The 23,027-nt window shown below is 35.4% G+C and overlaps 1 protein-coding gene across 15 annotated transcripts in view; it reads left to right on the top strand.

The window, feature by feature from the left end:
* Positions 1-23,027, top strand: part of LMNTD1 (lamin tail domain containing 1) — a 511,366-nt gene that overhangs the window by 384,996 nt on the left and 103,343 nt on the right. For 11 of the 15 annotated variants that reach the window (XM_042946102.1, XM_042946101.1, XM_042946104.1 and 8 more), the window contains 3 exons: positions 14,163-14,281; positions 17,286-17,515; positions 20,170-20,368. In XM_042946102.1, coding sequence (XP_042802036.1) covers positions 14,163-14,281; positions 17,286-17,515; positions 20,170-20,368 — 548 coding nt within the window. Of the gene's footprint in view, positions 1-12,183; positions 12,332-13,868; positions 14,070-14,162; positions 14,297-17,285; positions 17,516-20,169; positions 20,369-23,027 lie in introns of those variants that run through there. The other 4 variants (XM_042946098.1, XM_042946107.1, XM_042946109.1 and 1 more) reach the window with 4 other exon arrangements.

Genomic DNA, 23,027 nt, shown 5'->3' with positions numbered 1-23,027 from the left:
GTATGCATTCTTTTCAAAAATACATAAAAGTTTTACAGAAATGGACCATATGCTGGCCATGAGGTAAACTTGATAAATTCGGGACTTAAATTATTCAGAATATGTTCTCTGACCACAAAGAAATTAGCTAAAAATCACTAAAAAGGGAAAAAAACCTAGAACATCTTCATATGTTTGGAAATTAAGCTATAGTTTTTTTTTTTAATTAAGTTTTTAGGGGCATCTGGGTGGCTCAGTCGGTTGAGTGTCCAACTTTGGCCCAGGTCATGATCTCCCCATTCATGAGCTCGATGTTCACGAGCATCGGGCTCTCTGCTGACAGCTCAGAGCCCGGAGCCTGCTTCAGATTCTGTGTCTTTCTCCCTCTCTGCCCCTCCCCTGCTCATGTTGTCTCTCTCTCTCTCTCTCTCTCTCTCTCTCAAAAATAAATAAAGACACTTAAAAATTATTTTTAAAAAATTAAGTTTTTAAAATATGATAAAATAAGTTATAAAAATATTACATACTAAATTTTAAAAAAAGGTAAAACCATGGTTAGTGGGAAATATATAGTTTTAACTGCCTATATGAGAAAATAAAAATGGCCTGCAAGGCAATTACCTAAGCATCTGCCTCAAGTACTCATAACTGAGCAACAAACTGAACACAAAGAAAGTTTAAAAAAAAGTATAAGAAAAGGAAAATATGTCATTAATCACGTAATAAAGAAGATCAAAGAATCAATAGATGGTTGTTTAAAAGAATTGATAAAATTAATTTAGAAAAAAAGAGACAAATGACTATCAGTGATGAAAATGGAGATGACACCACAGATTCCACCAACATTAAAAAGATATTAAAAGGATATTTTGAAAAAAATTTGGTAAAAGTATGGGTTACCAAAAACCAACATAAAAAAATAGAAAATATGATCAGTCCTATAACTACTAAAGAAATTGAATTTTAAAACTTCTCAGAAAGTGAAGTCTATAACCAGAATGTTTCATCAGTAAATTGTACCTTGGATATAAGGAAGTAATAATGCCAATCTTACACAAATTCTTCCAAATGATGGAAAAAGATAGTTGGCAAAAGCAGTTGCCAACTGCTTAATGAGACCAGCATAATGTTTATACCAAAACCTGACAAAAATATTACCAGAAAGGAAGATTACAGGTAATCCAGTATTTCCAAATTGATCTGCAGATTCAGTATAACCCCAATAAAAGTCTAAACTGTTTTTTTAATTAAGGTGATTCTAAAAATTCATATGGAAATCAAAGAACCTAGAATAGTATAATAACATTGAAAAGAACAAATTTGGAAGACCTATACTATACTATACTACACTATACTATACAGTTACATTAATTAAGACAGCGTGGTAATAGCACAAGGATAGACAGACTAATAGAACAGAACAGAGACCCAACGATATGGTCACATGATTTACAACTAAGGCACCATTATCTTTCAATACTGTCTTTTCAGTAAATACAGCAGGATCTATTGGATAGCCATGTGAAAAAAGAACTAAACCTTGAATCTTTTGGCATACCATAAGCAAAAATTAATTTAAGGTAAATTATAAATGTGAAAGAGAAAAAAGTATAACTTGTAAGAGAAAAAATAGTCCAATATTTTTATGACTTTGAGATAGATAAACATCTTAAACAGGACACAAAATCATTAAGTTAAAAAAGTTTATAAATTAAACTTCATTAAAATTAACAAACTCTAATGGGGCGCGTGGTTGGCTCTGTCGCTTAAACGTCCGATTTTGGCTCAGGTCATGATCTCGTTGTTCCTGAGTTCAAGCCCCAAATCGGACTCTGTGCTGACAGCTCAGAGCCTGGAGCCTGCTGCTTCAGATTCTGTGTCTCCCTCTCTCTGCCCCTCCCCCGCTCGCACTCTGTCTCTATCTCTCAAAAATAAATAAACGTTAAAAAATTTTGTTTAAAAATTACAAAGTCTACTCAAAATGTACCATCTGGAGAGTTGTAAGACAAAGTACAGTTTAAGAGAATACATTTATAATACATAAATCCAGCAAAGAACTTTGATCTGGAATATATAAAGAATTTCTATTAAAAAAAAAAAAGCAACCCCTTTCCAACATACACACACACACATACACACAAATATAAGCAAGAAATTCCTGAAGTGTCCTATAATTAGTCTAATTATTGAACCATTAGGAACAAATAAATGCCTGCATTATGCATACTCCTTGGTCTAGGTGTAAGGCCTTCCACAGCCTGGTCTCCCGTCTCTCTGGTTCTACTTCACACTGTACATCCAGGCTATCTCTCTGTCTCAGCCATTGATATGCCTACGCCATGTCTACCCCTGCATTTTGAGGCTTGCCAGAGAAGCACATTCCACACTGTCTAGCAACAGCAAACAATTACGGCATATTTGTTAAATGAATGCATGCCTGAAATAATAAGTTAATAAATGTCTTCCTTCCTGTTCTCTGACTTTTGAAATCCTATCTTTTGAGGTTCACCTTATCTCACCTCTTCTGAGGTGACAAAACAACAGCACAAGTAATTCTGTGCTGAGTTCTTGTAGCTCTTAACAAACTATTCCTTTGATTCATATCATATTCTGTTATGCATTGTTTTTTTTCATATTCAGATACTACTGTCCCATCAAAAGACTAAACTCCAGAACAGCAAGGAACATGTTTGACATCTGTTTATATTACTACAGAGTCCAATTGCCTTGTAAACAGCGGTGCTCAATTTTTCAGAGAATAGTGTGGTGTAATGGTGAAGAAAGTAATCCCTAAAGTAATACCAGACCTTAACTCTGGCCCTTGCTCTGCTACTTTATAGCTGTGTTACTCTGGGCAATTACCTGACTGCTATAGGCATCAACATGCTAATCTGTGAAAGGCAGATAATAATGCATCCTTAAAAGGGTGACATGAGATCATATGCGTAGAGTACTTAACACAAATAGAAAACATGGTAAATAATAGCTGATAGTAGTAGTAGTATTCACTATTGATTATGGCTGACTTTGAATTGTAAGAGGATACACTCAAAAAACTAAGGGAGAAACAAATGTGAACAAAGAACAACAACAAAACTAAGACTATGTTGTAACACTTACCATATAAGAAGTGGCTGTGTGTCGGGGCACCTGATTGGCTCAGTGGGTTAAACGTCTGAGTTCGGTTCAGGTCATGATCTCACAGTTTGTGGGTTTGAGCCCCATGTTGGGCTCTGTGCTGACAGCTCGGAGCCTGAAGCCTGCTTCAGATTCTGTGTCTCCCTCTCTGCTCCTCCCCCACTCATGCTGTCTCTCTCTCTCAAAAATGAATAAATGTTAAAAAAAAATTAAAAAGAAAAAAGAGGTGGCTGGCTGTGTGGGGACTCTCTTCACAGTAACTCTGAGACTCAAAAGATTACTAAATGTATCATGTCACCACAGAATGGTGCTTCAGAATCTTGGCGGTGTAGTCAGATGGACATGGGTCTATTTCCAGATCCCACCACTTAATGATTGTGTAACTGCAGGCAGGTTGCTTTATCTCTCTGGACCTCAGTTTTCTCATAAGCCTGATAATAGAACCTGTAGCATTTACTTATTGTGAGGATGAATTGAGAGAATCCACAGGAAGTCCTTGTACTTCACCTTGACACCTGATACGCACTGATTAGCCATTATCTACTGAAAGCTCACTTTTCCTCAGGGCTATGTCCCACGGTACCCCTGTTATATCACTGAAATGGGACCATTCCATTTATGTTCAACATCATTCTGTTTTTCTAGGAAGCCATATCTCAAAGGATCATTGTGAGACCAGCTTTTTAAGAGTTATATACGCTAACCCTATAAATTCTTTTTTTGTAACGTAAATCCAAGTTGGTTAACATATAGTGTAATAATGATTTCAGGAATGGAATGTAGTGATTCATCACTTACATATAACACCCAGTGCTCATCCCAACAAGTGTTCTCCTTAATGTCTCTTGCCCATTTAGCCCATCCCCCCACCCAGTACCCCATCAGCAACCCTGTTTGTTCTCTGTATTTAAGAGTCTCTTATGATTTGTCCCTCTCTGTTTTTATATTATTTTCCCTTATGTTCATCCCTTATGTTCCCTTCCCTTATGTTCATCTGTTTTGTATCTCAAATTCCACATGAGTGAAATCATATGAAATCATATGCTTATCATAATGCACTCCAGTTCAATCCAAGTTATTGCAAATGGCAAGATTGTGTTATTTTTGATTGCTGAGTAATATTCCATTGTATACATATACTACATCTTCTTTATCCATCATCAGTCGATGGACATTTGCTAAGCCTACAAATTCTGATTATAATCATTTGACTTGATTTGGAGCTCTTGAGGATGGTATGTAACTGTGATTTTTAAACTTTTCTCCTGATAGAACACCAGTGAAAAGGTTACCACTATAAAATTAGAATTTTTGCCCAAATTGTAGTAAAACTAGTAAATGGAGGGGCACCTGGGTGCCTCAGTTCATTGACTGTCCAACTTTTGAGAACTCCATTTCCAAACAGTGCATGGATTTTCTCATTCCATCTCAGGTGTCTGGATTCTCACCTCTTTCTAACATACAGGGTCTCAAAGAAATGACACAGTAAAATTTCAGACACAGTATTATTATCCACCCCAGTGACTTTTCTGTTGCTAGTCAAAGTCACAAGTATCCTCTTATAAAAGATATAACTCAAATCTCAGGGTCATCAATAGTATTAGCAACTTCCTGATTTCTTCTGTTTTCTCATTTGCACATGGAGAAGAAAGCTGCTAACTTAAATTAAATTTCCCAATTTAAGTTTACTTATAACTCAAACTGTCAGTAAACTAATAAAAGCAGCTTCATTTATATAAATAGTATCATGGGATTTTTCAAGAATAACTAATTCACCCTTGGTGAACTGTACCTCTCAATTGCCACCTATCACCATCATCAATAATGAGTAATGCTAACAGTAGGTACCACAGATCAAATTTGTTATATGTGCAGAGGAAGAGAAGGAGGTGCCCTTTGCCTGGGTGAGCTTCCACTTTGAGCTTGGCTGGGCTCCATTTAGACATATTTTTGCCTGAGGCCCCTGGAAGGCTTTATATTCAGGCTTCTAATAACTCTCTTTCGTACTCTTTTAATCCAGTGTTTATCACACAGTGTTCCTATGGGGTACGAGTGTTCCATAAGCTGTAGAGAGAGAGCATTTGACTGTAATATTGAATAATGATTGCCTTTACCCTGCTTGCAGAGGGGGAAAAAAAGCTAATGGATAACATTTACTCAATTCAAATTGTTTTCCAATGATTTTTTACAAGTCTTTGGTTCCAGATACCATTTTTCTGCTAAAGTTTGCCAATAGATGACAGAAGAAAATGAAATTGCAAATTCATATTGATAGAAAAACTCAAAACCAACCATTTGTTCTTGGTTCAACAGTTTGTTGGGTGTTTTAAGATGTGTAAGCTGGTGGTTGTGAGGTTATATGTTATACAAATAATATATGATGGATTTCTTTTTGCTAGTAAAAATATATTAAAATAATGTGTAGATGAAATAAAAATATTGATTTATATTTTTTTAATATTTTGCAAAGAACATGGTGCTCTGCAAATAAGAATGTGATCTGGGTCTCTGCCCCCTAAACAAGTCTGAGATAACCTGTCTTAGAATAATAAGCATTATATTCCTTTAAAGAAAATGGATAGAAACTATTGATGGATAAAGACTAAACCTAAAATACATGTACCCTATGTGTGAAATAACTATGCAGTTATTTATGAGACAGTGCTAAAACTGATAGGAATGTCTGAGGGTTGAAACCATTGCTTGATACTTAATACCACATAGGCAGATCTAAAGTCTTAGTGTTGTTTCCGAATAGAATTTTGTGACAGGAAAGACCTGTGAAGGTATTTGGACAAACTATCTGAAACTGGAACCTCCCCCAAATGGTTCTTTATCCTTTCTGTGAACATCTCCAGTAGGATCTTAACATGACCCTGACTGCAAGGTAAAATAATAGTATCTATGTTTGCAGCTCTGTTACTTATATGTGGATCTTGGGAAGGAGATGAATCAACCTAGTTCATTTTTACACTAGGAAGATGCTTTGCAATAGGAATTTATACTATATTTATGTAGGTGCAAATGTGAAACTGTATTCCTATATATACGAACTCTTGAATCTTAGCTAGTGAAATATGTCATGTTTTAAATTGTAATCCTCAACTGCATATTACTGCATATGAATATTCCCACCCATGGCCTGAGAGGGGATGGAAATTCTCTTTATATATACAGTCTGCATTCACACAAGACATTTTATTTATATTACCAATTTAATAAAATCCCCTACTGTGTAAATGTTCTCCATATGTGGAAACAGAGGACTAGAATGCATAAAGCCAGTTCTTTGTGTTTTTCAGCTTTTAAAAAATTATGTGCATGTAATGTTTCCCTGGTTTTTTAAAATTGCTGAATATAGTATTTTAACTCTTTTAATTTTTCTTAATTAAGGTAAAAGCTCACAAAATAAAAAAAAAAGTTTTCATTATTCTGTTTTACCCTATATCTGTCTCATGGGGAGTACTTCAGTTTCTCATGCAAAATTCTAGCAGTTTTCCAACAAAGGATAAGACCAAAGAGAGAATTGACACAGGTTCTGGAAGCCAGGGGAGAGAGTCATTGGAGATCAAAGCAGAGAGAAACCAGGGCAAAGCTGGTTCAGGAGTAAGTGGTCAGGCAGTTACCATGGAAGGAGTTAGGAAGATTTTGGATAAGAATTACAACAGAGAAACAGGGGGTACAGTGAAGGAGTCTTTGCAACAAATAAATGTGAGACCATATTCTGGCTCTGCCATCTATTGGTGGTATAACCTTGGAAGAGGTATTCATCTCTCTGAACTTCTACCCCCTCGTTTGAGAAAATGGAGCAATTCCTATCTTCCAAAGCTGTGATGAAAGGATCTGTGTAAAGACTATTGTACCTCATAAACAGTAGGTGCTTCTGCTTTTCCCCTTCAGCTCTTGCTTGACCCTGTCCTTCCTGAGCTAGAGACAGCCATGATGATGATACCATCAATGTTTAAAGTCTACAGATCCCAAAATGAAACGTGTGTTCTAGCCTTTTTACTCTAGAAAAATCCAAACATTTAAAGAAGAAATAGACATAATGTATAACAAACCTCCTTGTATTCATTACTGAGCTTCAACAGTTACAAATCATGGCCCATCTTTTTCATCTCCATCTCCATTCACTTCTTATGATCTGTATTATTTTGAAGCAAATCTAGACATCATATAACTTTATGTAAAAAGCTTCAGTATGTATTTCTAAACAGTAAGGATTATTCTTAACGAATACAATCATAATGCCAAACACACCTAAAATATTTAACTTTTATTCCTTAATATTATTAAATATCAGGTTGATTTTGTTGTTGTTATTGCTATTATTGTTTTTTCTACCATTATTATGTATTTTCAGGTACATTATATAAACCACATGAATACACCATGTGGTATTACCATTGATGGTGTAATTTTTCCAAACTGACAAACAACTCTTTGAAAAGTTCTGAACAAACCAATACACTCTTCCTCAATGTAAACAAATAGTTACTTCATGGAGATTTTAGTATATATTTAAAGTTTGCAAAAATATTTTGTATTTATAGGTAATATGGAATTGGGCTTTGCACTCAGATAATTATAAACTAGTTTTCATCTTTGTCTGGAAAATTATGTAGTATGTGGGAAAATTATTTGCAATATTTAAGAAAGTCTCTGGCTCGTATCCCCACCAATCTTTATGACTACTGTCACTGTTCTTTCACATTTGCAAAATGCCCTCCATGGTTCACTTCATACCCTGTTGAAAACCACTTACTTAGTTTGAGCTTAGTTTTAGCTGCATATATGCTATAACTTTGGGAAAATAAATAAGGAAGATCCTGTATGGGGAATGACTAGTGGAACATTCGCAAACTTAAAGCTTTTCAAAATTTTTCTCAGTTGATGAAATTTTGTTTCTCCAAACTATGTTGCAGAATGTGAATAGGTTCTCTGATAAAACAAGTGAGATCATAATGACTTCATGGTAATATATGTAGTTCAAATACAGAAAATTTTAACAACTAAGAAACCAGTCAGGTAGAATTAGGGAAACTGGGATAGTGGTAAGAAATAATAAATTCATTTTTACTTATTTCCTAAGAATAAGTATAAATTTATAAATCTCTTTATGCTATGTTTACATAATTGGCCCACAACCCTAATAAGGAATTATGCTTCATCTCCAAGACAGAGAAAATACAGTCAAATGTTTACCCTCCTCTAGCTTACTTGCTTCACTATAACTTCAAGTAGTATATTTCTTGTCATTTCTTTTTTTACTCATTTTTTAAATTCAATTATAATTAATATACAGTGTTATATTAATTTTAAGTGTACAATATAGTGATTCAACAATTCTATACAGTACTCAGTGCTCATCATGATAAGGGCACTCTTAATCCCCTTCACCTATTTCACCCATCCCCCCACCCACCTGTCCTCTGACAACCACCAGTTTGTTCTCTATATTTAAGAATCTTTTTTTTTTGTTTTTCCCTTTTTTTCTTGTTTTTTTTCTTAAATTACACATATGAGTAAAATCATATGGTACTTGTCTTTCTCGGACTTATTTTACTTAGCATTGTATCCTCGAGCTCCATCCATGTTGTTGTATATTGTAAGAGTTCACTATTTTTATGGCTGGAGTAATATTCCATTGTGTATATACCACCTCCTCTTTACCCATTCATCTATTGATGGAACTTGGGTTGTTCCCATACGTGGCTACTGTAAATAATGCTGTAGTAAACAAGAGGGTGCATATATCTTCATTCATTGTTTACTACCATGTTGTTTAGCTTCCATGTATTTGTGTTCTTCCAGATTTGTGTGTGTGTGATAGATTTCTAATTTCATACCATTATGATCAGAAAAGATTCATGATATATCAATCTTTTTTAATTTTTTGAGACTTGTTTTGTGACCCAACATGTGTTCTGAAGAATATTCCATGTTCATTTGAAAAAAGAAATGTTTATTATGCTATTTTTGGATGGAATGTTCTGAATGTATCTGTTAGAGCCATCTGGTCCAGTGTGTCATTCAAAGCCACAGTTTCTTTGTTGATTTTTCTGTCTAGATGATATATCCATCAATTTAAGTGGATGTTAAAGTCCTTTACTATTATTGTATTACTATAGATCACTTCCTTTATGTCTGTTAATAGGTGCTTATGTAATTGGGGGCTCCATGTTTGGTGCATAAATATTTACAATTGTTATATCTTCGTGTTGGATTGTTCCCTTTATCATAAAATAGTATCCTTCTTTGTCTGTTGTTACAATCTTTATTTTAAAGTCTGTTTTGTCCAATATAACTATTTTTACCCAGGCTTTCTTTTCACTTCTATTTGAATGATAATGCTTTTTCCATCCCTTCACTTTCAGCCTGCTTGCATCTTTAGGCTAGAAGTGAGTCTCTTTCCATAATTTGGCTATTGTTGATAGTGCTGCTATAAACAGTGGGATGCCTGTGCCCCTTTGAGACAGCATTTTTGTATGTGTATTGACTGATAAATGGATAAAAAAGATATGAGATATATATACCTATATACATACACACACAATGTAATATTACTCAGCAATCAGAATGAATGAAATCTTGCCATTTGCAACAATGTGGATGGAACTAGAGTGTATTATGCCAAGCAAATAAGTCAGAGAAAGACAAATATCATATGATTTCATTCATATGTGGAATTTAAGAAACAAACTAGATGAACATAGGGAAAGGGAAAAAAATGTAAGATAAAAACAGAGAGGGAGGCAAACCATAAGAGACTCTTAAATACAGAGAACAAACTGAAGGTTTCTGGAGGGGAGGTGGTTGGGGGGATGGGCTAAGTGGGTGACAGGCATTAGGAAGGCATTAATTGGGATGAGCACTTGGGTATTATATGTAAGAGATGAATCACTGTGCTGTACTCCTGACACAAATACTTCACTGTATGTTAATTAACTTGAATTTAAATAAATAAATTAAGAAAAAGAAGTGAGTCTCTTAAAAGCAGCATATAGATGGGTCTTGCTTTTTTATCCATTTAGTCATCCCATGTTTTGATTTGAGCATTTAATCCATTTACATTCAAAGTAATTATTGATAGGTATGTAGTTATTGCCATTTTGTTACTTGTTTTATGGTTTTTTTGTTTGTTTGTTTGTTTTGTAGTTCTTCTCCCTTTCCTCTCTTGCTCTCTTCCCTTTTGGTTTGTTTTCTTTAGTGATATACTTGGAATCCTTCCCCTTTATTCTTTGCATATCTCTTACAGTTTTCTATTTGTGATTATCATTAGGTTGATATATAAGATCCTATGCATATGGCAGTCCATTTTAGGATGATGGTCATTTAAGTTTGAACCCATTCTAAAAGCACTGAATTTTTACTGTCCCCTCCCACGTTTTATGTATATGATGTCATACTTTACATCCTTTTATTTTGCTTATCCCTTAACTGATTTTTTATAGATATGACTTTACTGCTTTTGTGATTTAGCTACATTGACTTTATAAGTAATTAATCTACTACTTATTATGTTTGTGTGTACCTGTGAAACCTTTTCATTTCATAACTTTTTTATTCTTGATTATGGCCATTTTCTTTCCAGTCAAAAATTCCTTTTAACATTTTTTGTAAGGCTGATACAGTGATGAACCCCTTTAAATTTTGTCTAGGAAACTATTTTATTTCTCCTGTTCTGAAGGATAGCATTGTTGGATAGAGTATTCTTGGTTACAGGTTTTTTTCTTTCAGCATTTTGAATATATCATGCCACTCTCTTTTGGCGTACAGTGTCTGCTGAAAAATCAGCAGATAGCTTTATGGGGTTTCCCTTGTATGTAACTGTTTTCTTCTCTCGTGGTGCTTTTAGGATTATTTCTTTGCCATTACTTTTTGCCATTATAATTATTATGTGTCTTGGTGTGGACCTCCTTGCGTTGATTTTGTTGGGGGCTCTCTGTTCCTCCTAGATCTGGATGTCTATTTCCTTCCTCAGATTAGGGAGGTTTTAACCTATTATTTCTTCAAATAAATTATCTGCCCCTCCCCTTTCTCTGTCTTCTTTTTCTGGGATACCTATAATATCAGTGTTATTGTGCTTGATAATGTCACTGAGTTGCCTTGAAATATTCTCATTTTTTACTATACTTTTTTTTCTTTTTGTTGTTCAGTTTCTTTGCTTTTCATTATTCTGTCTTCCAGCTCACTGATCCATTTTTCTGCTTTCTCTTATCTACTGTTGATTCCTTCCAGTGTATTTTTTAATTTCAGTAATTTAGTTCTCTATCTCTGATTGGTTCTTTTTTATATTTTCTGCCTTTTTGTTGAAGGTTTCACTGAGATCCTCCACTCCACTCTTTTTTCACATCCAATTAGTATCTTTATGACCATTCCTTTGAATTTCTATGAGGCATATTTCTCATCTCCAAATCATTTTGTTATGATTTTGTCCTGATCATTTGGGATATATCCCTCTGTGTCATTTTGTCTAAATATGTTTGTTTCTATGTATTAGGAAAGTCAATTATATCTCTTGAAAGTAATGGACTTATGAAGAAGAGGTCCTATAGTGCCCTGTAGTGCAATGTCCCTTGTTCATCAGAACCTGGCACTTCAGAGATGTCTCCTATGTGTGTTACATGCACACTACTGTTGTGGCTGAGCCACATTTTCCTTCACTCCAGTCGGCTGGGTGGTCATGTTTGTTGTGGGCAGGATTTGGTCTCTGTGCTATTATGAGGATAGTCTGGGACCACTTTGTGCGTGTAGTTGGGTCAGACCAGTCGCTTGCCCTCAGCCTGTTATCCAGAACTGTAGTTGCACTTACCTGCAGGCTGCTATCCCTGCATTGTCTCCTGAGTGGCTTTTTTTGGTGAGTGAAACCTATCAGACCAGATGTCTGCCCTCAGTCTGTCTGTTTGCAGTGGCCCCCCCAACTACAGGGCTTTCTCTTTGTGCTGTCCCCTGTGAAGTTTTTGTCAGTGGGCAGGGCCAGCAGTTAGATCAGATGTTTTCCCCCAGCCCACCGCTAAGGCTGCAGTGGAACTGACCTGTGTGATTATCTTTCCCTCTCACCAGAGCAAGAGTCATTTTGGAGTCGTGCTGGCCACTGTCAGGGCTGCTTGTAGAAGGCACTGCATCAGACATGACTTTGGAAGGATTAAGGCAGGATGGATGGGGCAGTCTACAGAAGAATGTGGGGGCAGGGCACACAAGTGTTATCAAGGTAAGTGCTCATCTTCTTGGAGGATGAAACCTAAGCTAGGTACCAAGTGTTCATGCTGGCTCCCACAGATGTCTGGCTATCCATGCTGGGGATAGATGGAGATAATGGTGCCCACCAGCTCTTTTGTTCTTGGAGAAATTTCTTAAAGATTCCTGTTCCTCTAGCACACATTCTGACATTAGTAAATAAATCTTCTTGGTGTACCCCAGGTGCTTTTCAAACTGCTGCTTCTATGCTGTATCTTGTCAAAGTTGTGTGCTGTTTTGTTAAGGGTGGGAACTGTTTCCTGTCACCTTCTGGCTCTCCTGGAGCTGAGCCCACTGATTTTTAAAGTTCCCGGTGTTAAAACCCAGTGATTGTGAAAACTCAAAGTTAAGAATTTCTGATTTTCAAAGCCAAATGTTATGGGGACTCATCTTCCCAGTTCAGGCCCCATATGTCTGGGGTGCCTGGTGTGGAATCTGTTCTCCTCCTTTTCTGTGCTTGTGGTGTCCCTCTGGTATTTGTGGTTAGTCTCACAGGTTAGTTTGGCTCGCAACTGGGGTTCCACCCTTTCTACCATTTTTTTATGTGGCCTCCTTTCCAAAATTAACTGTGGAGAGTCTATTCTGCCAGTCTTCATGTCATTTTCTGAGTTAGTTACACTGATGTGGCTGTTATCTAGGGGTATCTGTGTGAAGAGGTAAGTTTAGGATCCTCCATGCCAGTATTTCATAGGTTCCCCAAGAAATCTTTTTCTTTTGACTTATTAAAGCAGTTACTTTGTTCGTTGGCCTTTGTATTTAACTATTATTCATCATTCCCTGATGGAAGCTATTTTCTAATCTAAATTGGAAGATGTTTATCTTTATTCCTTGAAGAAGGAATTGTTAGTGCCTATCTGGTTCCTGGTACAGAGTGGATGCTTATTTAAATATTTATTAAATGAACTTACTCACCCAGTAATCATCATTGTTAATCTGCCTTATTACTGTGTACAGTCATGTACCTTCCTATGTGTTAATTTTATTCTTATGTCATAATTATCATAAAGCATTAAGTGTGAATCTTTTATTCAAGGTTGGAATCTGAACTAAGTGATTTTTTCTAAACCATACTGCTGGCATAACTAGGAGAAGAATTTAGGTCCTCCTTGCTTTGATTTCACTATTTCTACCAATAGGTTTCTTTCTGCCTGAAAAGTATACAAGTTTTCTGTTCCTGCTGCTTGGCCATTTGTGTGTGTTCAAAGACATTTGCCAAAACAAAATAAATTAAAAAAAAAAAACAATTAAAAACAGTAACTAATGCTCCCAGTATTTATATATAGGCCTTGACCCTCAGATATCCAAAATAGGATATTGAATATTTTGGTATCAAAATTTATCTGGTGAGAGATATGGCTCTCCTAAAAGCAAGTTACCTTATTTACTGTCTGCAAATTGAAAAGCAGGTGCAGCATCAATATAGTAATTGCTCAGAGACTGGAACTTTGTAACTATGGAGACATTACCTCACAGTGTTCTAACAGGCAGTGTTGGCCAGATATGAAAGTTATAGTCATAAAGGTAGCCTTGCTGGGTTGCCGCCCTGCCTCTTGAGCTGCTTCAAGCGAATGTTACGCACCTTCACCTTGATTTGCATAATATCATTAGCTAATACCAGTATTGGCTATGTCAATATTTACATATTTACATTAGAAGCCTGGCTCTGGCACCAGTTTGGGAAAGAAATTATTTAATCTGGCATATGCTTTGAGGTAGTTTGATTAACTGATGAGGTCACTTGAAAATAAAGTCTACCTTCAAATTCAGCTATATTTATTCCTAATATCATGATTTTTTTTCCCCAGGAAAGAAAAGAGACTTTTCTTCTAGCCAAGATGAAAGACATGCAAGCCAGTCAGAAAACTTCAGTGGCCCTGCAGAGTGAAGTCCATGAGCAGGAAGATAAAATGGAGAATCAAGCACAGTAAGAATGGCATAAGTGAGAGGAGAGAAGGATCTGAGTTTTAGAGGATAATGAGGGCGTACTTGACCTCTTGTTTCAAAATATCTTATGAAGTAGTTGTAACTAGAATTGATTCCACACATTTTCTAAAATTAACTATAACATACAACTATTTCCCCAACCACTGTGTTATAAAGTACAGTCCTTGAGTAATACAAAAGTTCACCTGTACAGATCTCTATCATATGAGTCATGGTTGAGACTCCAAAACTTATATCTAGCATGTTAAGGAAATTGGCAGATAATTTCTTTAGAACTACTTTACTGACCTTGGGGACAAAGAATTGATAGAGAATTTTGGTTTGGAAAATGCCTGTGAGGATGTGAAATAAAAACTGCAACTCACCCCACCACCACCAAAAAAAAAAAGAAAGAAAAACAAAAGCAAAAAACTACAACTCCCTGTTTTTACTAATTAAATCACTCTATCAATTACAGGATTAGCATAGGTTTTCCAGGTTTTTTTTAATGGCCTCTAGTATTGAATATACCCAACTTAAATACCTAAATTTTTTTTAAATAGGCTCCATGTCCAATATGGGGCTTTAACTCACGATCCTGAGACTGAGAGTCATGTGCTCTACAAACTGAGCCAGACAGGAACTCCCTGAATATACCCAATTTAAAGCTAATGTTATTTCGCACCTAGGTGTCCTGTGTTTACTGTTCAGTTTAAGTCCATTTTTTAAATGGTCATCTGAGGTCATCTGAGAAATGATTGGTGTCAGTATTACCAATGTAGTACCCCTTAAAATAACATTGAAATGTGGGAATTGAACTTTTATAACTACCTCTGGTTTAGTGCTAATCAATCCCAGAGGTAACAAAGTACCAACAAAGAGCTTAGAAAATTCCATACAATAGAGGCAAAGCTAACTAAGCACTAGGACAAATCCCTTATCTTCCAAAAAGAGTCTAACAAGTCAGTGAGTACAGGGTTTAAATAATGTGTCTAGACATGTGTCTCTTCCTGAAATGTTGGAGCTCTTACAAAAGTATGTGCACCTATTAGAAATTTCTTATTCAACTACAAAAATAAGAATACTTTGTAGCCCTAGGCCAGATTTCTTTAATCACAACATTTGCAAAAGCTTATTAGGAATCTTCTGTGGAATTAAATTATTCCAAAATGCTATTGTTTTACTGGAGGAAGAAAAAAACTTTGAAGCTTATAAAATGAACATGCTGAAAAGATATAGGCAGTTTGTAATGAAACCCAGATAGATGTAAGGAACTTTGAAAGAGAAAAGTACTTTTCCTGCTTATTCTAGCTAGTATCAGGCAGAAATCATATCATATGATCCTGTCTCAGGTTGGACAGAGACTAAATATTTGTAATTTGACAATTTACCTCTATAGTCTCCTTCCCACTACCCACCACATCATACACAAGAGTATATTTTCATAGGTTAGAGCTTTTATGACAAAGATGAGTGCTTAGGATGTCAGCAAAATGGCAAATGCTCAAGCTTAACATGTATTGGGCTAGTAGTACAATTTTCAAAGCCAATGCCATTTAATTATTTAAAAAAAACTAACTGGGATGTCTGTGCCTTCTGAGAGGTACATTTAGAGAAGTCTGGCTTTGAGTACAGAACTCTCCAGATACAATATTTCTGATGAAGGAACTTACAAATTGCAGAACAAAATTATGAATACCTCTTGGTAAACAAAGAGATTAAGACTGATATCACTTTGGTGGATTAGGAAACTTCAGGCCCTTGTTCCCTTATGAAAACATTTGGAAAAAAACAAAAAAAAACAAAAAACAAAAAAACAGAAGACTTGCTAAAATATCTTCATAGGAACTCTGGAAAATAAAGAGATCAAAATAGTGACAATCCATGAAGGCAAATACTTAGCTCTTGACTAACAGAGGTAGATAAGTGGCCCCCAGTAAAGGGGTGCATAAGCTGACCATTTACCAAGTTTTTCAGAAATCTAAAGGATTTTGGACCCCAGGACTTTGTTGATAATTCAAGTATTAAACACACACACACATGCATATACACACACACACACACACACACACACACACACACACACACAGATTGCTTTGAGGTAACTAAATCTCAATGTGACTCATACAAAGTTTGTCACAAACCTTTTCATGAGTCGTGCCATGGGAATATTGTTTTACTTGTAAAATAATTGTGTTGTAGTTTAGAGGCTTTGTTTAAATGCACACTAGTTAATAAATGCTTTACGCATTTAAAAAAGAAAGAAAGGAAAATCTTTGTTCAAAGTAAGATTTACTTATAAAAATAATACTGGCAAATTAAGTCTTTCTTCTCTCTCTTTTCTATATTCCCCTCAACATACACACACACACACACACACACACACACACACACACACACACACGTACACACGTGCTCTGCATTTATAGAAATTAATTTTCAGACTATATTTGAAAGTAGACATTAACTCTAGAATTTTTATAATTAGAAATAGAAATAGAAAATTAGTTAAGCAACAGGAATTGAAAGAAAACGGTTTAGTAAACAATGATACATTAAACAGGAATTATAATCATGCTTTTTAAGCTAATTGAAAGGGAAATATTATGTAACAAGTGATAAAAGTGGGATATAAATGGTTTCTAGAGTCTCAATTTTGAGTGAAAAAGAATACACTAAAAGGCCTGGAATTAAATTGTAAAATTTTTGGTTGGTGGCACTTTGGTGACTTTTGTTGTCTTCTTTCTACTTTTGTAGGTTTTCAAAATCATCTACAGTCGCAATTTACTTTTTAGGTAAAAAAGTAAATAAAAGCATGTCTTGAGGCTTAAAGCATCTTACTTAGATCGTTAAAACTACAACTGTAAGATGTCCTTATGCGTACAGATGTATAATTCTTTTAAAAAGCAGAACTCTGAGTAATAATCATAGTTCATGATTCTTATGTTTGTATCTATTCGTTTTGACTTTCTTACTTTGTTTATTATACTATTTTATGTGCACAGAAGAGAAGACACACATGATGGTCGCCCAGTGACACAGCGATCTTCAGTACATTTTTTTCCTCAAACAGATTCAGATGCCACACTGCCTTTGTCACAGTCATTAACCTATGACACACCTCTCAATTACTATACGTCTGGCCCTCAGTTTAGTGGAATAACTGTATCAACAACTGGGCAGAACACTCCTAAAACTACTATAGAGGGCCATTCCCAATCAGCAAACAGCTTGGGTAAGTAAAACATGTATCAAAAATTTTAGACTATTTTTTAAAGCATGTAGTTCAATAGGTTTTTTATGTGCCTAGAAGTCAGAATGATGTGTTATGATTTGTCTCCAATAACACAAATCTCTTAATGCCATATGCAAAGTAATTGATTATCCTTACCATTGATCTTAGCACTGGAGTCATACTCAGGTCACATAAATGTATGTGGCCAGATGTATCACCCCCATGATTAAAATATCTTGAATTGTCATAATGTTCATGGGCTGATGGCTGAGGTGCTCTAGAATTGCTAGATGAAAATTCTAATGTGTAGCATTAACTCCCCTTCCTCTGAACACTATCAGAAAGACTAAGCGATGTCTTGTGTATTTGTGCCATTAGAAGACTTATGGCTTATGTAAGGAAAAGACAGATAACAGAAAGAAGCAAAATAAATGGTAACAAAACAGTGGAGAGAAAAAGAACAATAATGAATTTGGAGGAGAAGAAAACAGAAACAGTTCTATAATAGGAAAAAGTCAGGTTTTGACAGTTGCCAACACTGTAAACAATGCACTTTAGCAATACCCACAGGATGTTTGTTTTTAACCAAGTGTAGGGAACTTTGAGGGTATATTAATTATCAAGGTTTACTGAAAAGACCATGGTCTTGGAAACAGAGGACCTAGCTCTAAACTATATTTCTACTTCTTGCACTGGGAGATTTTAGGTAAGGGTATTTAACATCCCTGAGTTCCATTACCCACAAGTGCAAAATAGGGATGAAAATGTCAACTTCACAGGGCTGGCCTAAGAATTAAATAAAATATTTATGAAAATTACCTAGCATACAGTAAGTACTAAATAAAAGTTAGTTGTGAATCTGAATATATCTACAAGCACCTTCTCATTAAATAGGTTAAATTTGGGGTCTGTATTTCAATTACCAATCAACAAGTTTCCAAACTGGTAGCACAAACACACCCATGACTCTTGATGCCTCTGTTTTCCTCTATTACTCTGTGGACAGTTAAGCCTGGCTGCTGTTTATCTGTGTTTCATTTTGTTTCTGATATTTTCCTATTTCATTTGGGGATTTCACCTAATGCCATTATTACCTATGCTTCATTGTTTTTATGCCTAAAATATATTTTTTACAAAGACCTCCTAAGATCACACTGACCTTTAGCAGTGACCAAAATCCATACACTCAAAAGTGAAAATACCAACTTTACATCTAGGGAGGGAATATTTTTCCTTCTTTGTCACTGTATCATCATGGTATATGTCCTATATTTGGATTAAATGTGCAATCTCTTAGTATTAGGGGGAAAAACAAAACATAGTGGTTTCCCCTTGCAAGATGAGACTTGAGCTGAGATGTAGTTTTCTCCTTCAGTTACCGTAGATTCAACTTCTATAGATAGATACCTGGGTTCCTTTCTAGATTAAATAACAACTGGCACTAAAATTAATCCATCTTCTTTCTTTTTAGAATACAAAGATAATGTATAATCTCCTTCCCCAAAGAAATTTAATGATTAAGTAAATACTCACTTGACTGGAAATGAACTAATTGAATTCCATACATTGCTTCTAGACAAAATACTCTGAGGAATTCTTTTTAGGAACTACGTGTTTACTCCTATCCATCTTTCATCTTGTTTTGGCTTTGTTAAAGATACAAGAATATAAAGCAAACTCTAGATTGCCTTAATCCTTTGATGATTTTGGACCCAGTGTCACATTAACCAAAGTCCCTGAACTACAATAATTGCTATCACTTACTGAATACTTGCTAAATACTAGACACTGTGCTAGACAGTTATCTACATTTTCTTCAATCCTCACATTGCCTTACACAAGGTAGTATAATTTGTGTTCAGGAAAATGGAGAATTAAAAAGTTTAAATCCATTGGCTTACTAAGTGGCAGAGCCAGGATACAATTGCAGGTCTGTGTAAATCCAAGATATTTTGTTCTATCCACTCCATCATGGTCCCTCTCTGAAGTGTTACTCTCTCTGCAGACACATGATTAGGTTTACTCAGCATGGTTCTTTCCATGCAAAATCATAATTTAAAAAAAAACAAATTTCCAAGAGCATACTAGAGTCTGATTAAGCATTACTTTATCTTTCTAATAAAGAATTTTAGTTCATTAGAGGAAATTTAAGTCTTTACCTGGCACAATTACTAATTGTTGGTAGGAAGGATTCATTTGAGGTTTTAATTTATGGGTAATAATTTGGGGAGGATGGCTAATATGAAATAAAATAAAGTTGTGTTTATATATAACATATCCAAATTTGAGAAACTCAAATGTTTTACCTCCTGGAAAGCTTATGATGCTTCTAGTACATATGAAAGCTTATAATGCTTCTAGTATTTAATAATCAGTTGAGTAAAAGTCATTATGCCAGTGATATTATTGATAATTTAAGATTATTGAAATAATCTCTAGAAATTATGTGTTACTAAAAATAATCACTAGTTATTTTATAGACTTTGGCTTAAAGCTTTTAATTATCCTCATTGAGTTTGACAGTGACTGTAAAATGTATAAAGAATATAATTTTGTAGAAGCAAAGAATAAAGATAGCAACTTTGGTTTCCTTTAATGTCTTTTTATTTATTTCTCTCTCTGTTACTTTCCTCTTTGACTGATTTCTTTAAAAGGAGTCAACAGATTCATAATGACAAAGAAACAGCCTCTGTCAGTCCTTGCTCCTGAGACAGCTGTAACTGGGGAAGGAGAAGATTATTTCCTATCTTTGTTTGGTGATTCAAAGAAATTTGCTGCATGCTCATTCCAGGCAGAGAACACCCGGAAGCACTTTTCCATGATTCTTGAAGAAGTGGGCCAATCTAGATCCAGGTACATATTCTATTTGAACTATTTAATATCTTCTCTTGGGATAGAAGCTACTTTATATCAGTAGAGAATTTTATTTCTTTTTCCTTAATGTTTATTTATTTTTGAGAGACAGAAAGAGTACAAGCAGGGGAGGGGCATAGAGAGAGAGGGAAACACAGACTCCAAAGCAGGCTTCAGGCTCTTAGCTGTCAGCACAAAGCCCAGTTCAGGGCTTGAACTCCTGAACCATGAGATCATGACCTGAGCCGAAGTCAGACGCTTAACTGACTGAGCCACCCAGGCGCCCCAGAAAGTTTTGTTTCTAATCTGTTGTTACATCCATGATTTCATCTAAAACCCTAAACAGTTTGTTGAAATACAACTGTTTCACGTTCTGAACGATGATAAGAAATCAATGTAACTTTCTAGGGAACCAAACAAGGATGCTGATTTTTCAAAGATGCCAGAGAAAATAGCACTACATAATCCCTACAAATAAAGTCAATTATATTTTTTTATTATTGGGAAATCATTCAGATGGATTTAGTATCTTTTTTCTCTTCTACTAGTCTCTTGAGTTCAAGATATAAGGAGAAAGGTGGACTTATTCCTTGATCCATTTTTATGGTTGTTGGTATCTATGGCAAAAAGAATTATCAGGATGAAAGTTGATATTAGAACTAAAATAAAAGAGTAGACTCATCTATACATTTACTTAACCCTGATTTTCTTGTTCCTTAACAACAGATTGAATTGTGAATTATTAGTAATAAACACATGTTGACAGAGGGTGTTAGAAGGCTAAAAGAAGTTGTTAGCCAGGTTTGATGATCAGACATAAAGGAAACATTTCCCCTTAGGTCACATTTCCTAAAATCACCCACTATTACCATTCAACTGTAGTGAACACCTAAATATTCTTTCAACCATCCAAAAACACTTCATCAAATTGTTCATTCAGTATCTATCTACCATGTTAAAAATGATGACTTGTTTGGGGCAAAATTTCAAAAAAGACTTGTGAATATGGTTTTAAGAACTTTCACTCAGGTAGATCAGAAAAGACCTGCAGGTGTAAGGATTGAGAGAGAGGCAAATAATGTATCAAGGCATTTAGAGGAGAACGTTCTCCTAGCCAAGGATGATCTGGGAAGACTTTGTGAAGGAGTTATCATTTAGAATTATCTTAGAAAGATAAGTAAATTTGGGGTATGCAAATTTGGAGTCTTTGAGAACATCCTAGATCACTAGTTCTCAACCCTACCTACACAATTGAATCACCTGAGAATTTTTAATGTCCTGATCCTACCCTAGACTCTGAGTCAGATGTTCTAGTGCTGGAATAGAGCATGGTATTTTTTTAAACTCCATAGTAATTCTAGCACACGGCCAAGGTTGCGAACCACTATCTTACTGAGAGCAAAGGAACAGCATAAACAAACTGAAGGAGGCAGAAAAAGCTAGGATCTAGGAGATATAAGGCATTTTACAGCATTGCTCCACTGAGCAGTGTATCAATTAGTGTAACAGGGCTGTAGGGGCCAGATTTGGGGAGTGATCACAGTGAGCCTTGAATACCAGGCTGAGGAATTTGATCTTCACAATGGGCATGGGAAGCAATGGGAAAATTTCAGACAAAGGAGTAACAGGATCATGATTCAGAACGTTTAATTGTGGCAATGAATATTATGAATGAATGTTGGAGTAGCATTTTGTCAAATGCTTTTTATGCATCTACTGAGATGATCATATAGTTTTTCTTTCTCAATGTTAAAGCAACCCTGAGCTCTTAAAATAAATCTCATTTGATCATAATGTTAACCCTTTAAATATATTGTTGAATTTGATTGGCTAAAATTTTGATTCAAATGTTTACATCTATGTTTGTGAAGAGTATTGATCTGTAGTTTTCTTCTGTAATGAATGTCTTTGTCTGCTTTGGCATCAGGGTAAAACTTGCCTCATAGAATGAGTTAGGATATGATTCCACTCTCATTTTCTAGCTGAGTTCCTATAGGATTGATTTTTTTCTTAAATATTTTATAGACTTCATCAGCAAAGCATTCTGGGCCTGAAGTTTCTCTGTGGGAAGGTTTTTACCTACAAATTCTATTTCTTTAAAATAGATATCAGGATATTCCAGTTATCTGTATCTTCTTGAGAGAATATGAATAGTTTGTGTCTTTCAAGCAATTTGTCCATTTCATCTAAGTTGCCAGATTTATATTCATAAACTTGTTCAAGATATTTCCGTATTATCACATTAGTATCTATAGAATCTGTAGTGATGTAACATTTCTTGTTGCTGATACTGGTCAGGTGTGTCTCCTTCCTTTTTCCTGATCAATCTTGTCTGAGAGTTATCAGCTTTATTAAACTTCTTAAAGAACCAGTGTTGGGGCGCCTGGGTGGCTCAGTCGGTTGAGCATCTGACTTCAGCTCAGGTCATGATCTCGCGGTCTGTGAGTTCGAGCCCCGCGTCGGGCTCTGTGCTGACAGCTCAGAGCCTAGAGCCTGTTTCAGATTCTGTGTCTCCCTCTCTCTCTGCCCCTCCCCCGCTCATGCTCTCTCTCTCTCTCTCTCTCTCTCTCTCTCTCTGTCCAAAATAAATAAGACATTAAAAAAAATTAAAAAAAAAAAAAAGAACCAGTGTTTGGTTTCATTGGTTTTCTGTGTTTTT

The sequence above is a fragment of the Panthera leo genome, chromosome B4, assembly GCF_018350215.1.
Source record: "Panthera leo isolate Ple1 chromosome B4, P.leo_Ple1_pat1.1, whole genome shotgun sequence".
Lineage (NCBI taxonomy): Eukaryota > Metazoa > Chordata > Mammalia > Carnivora > Felidae > Panthera > Panthera leo.
Note: the sequence above shows the minus strand (reverse complement) of the source record. Positions and strands in the feature narration are given on the sequence as shown.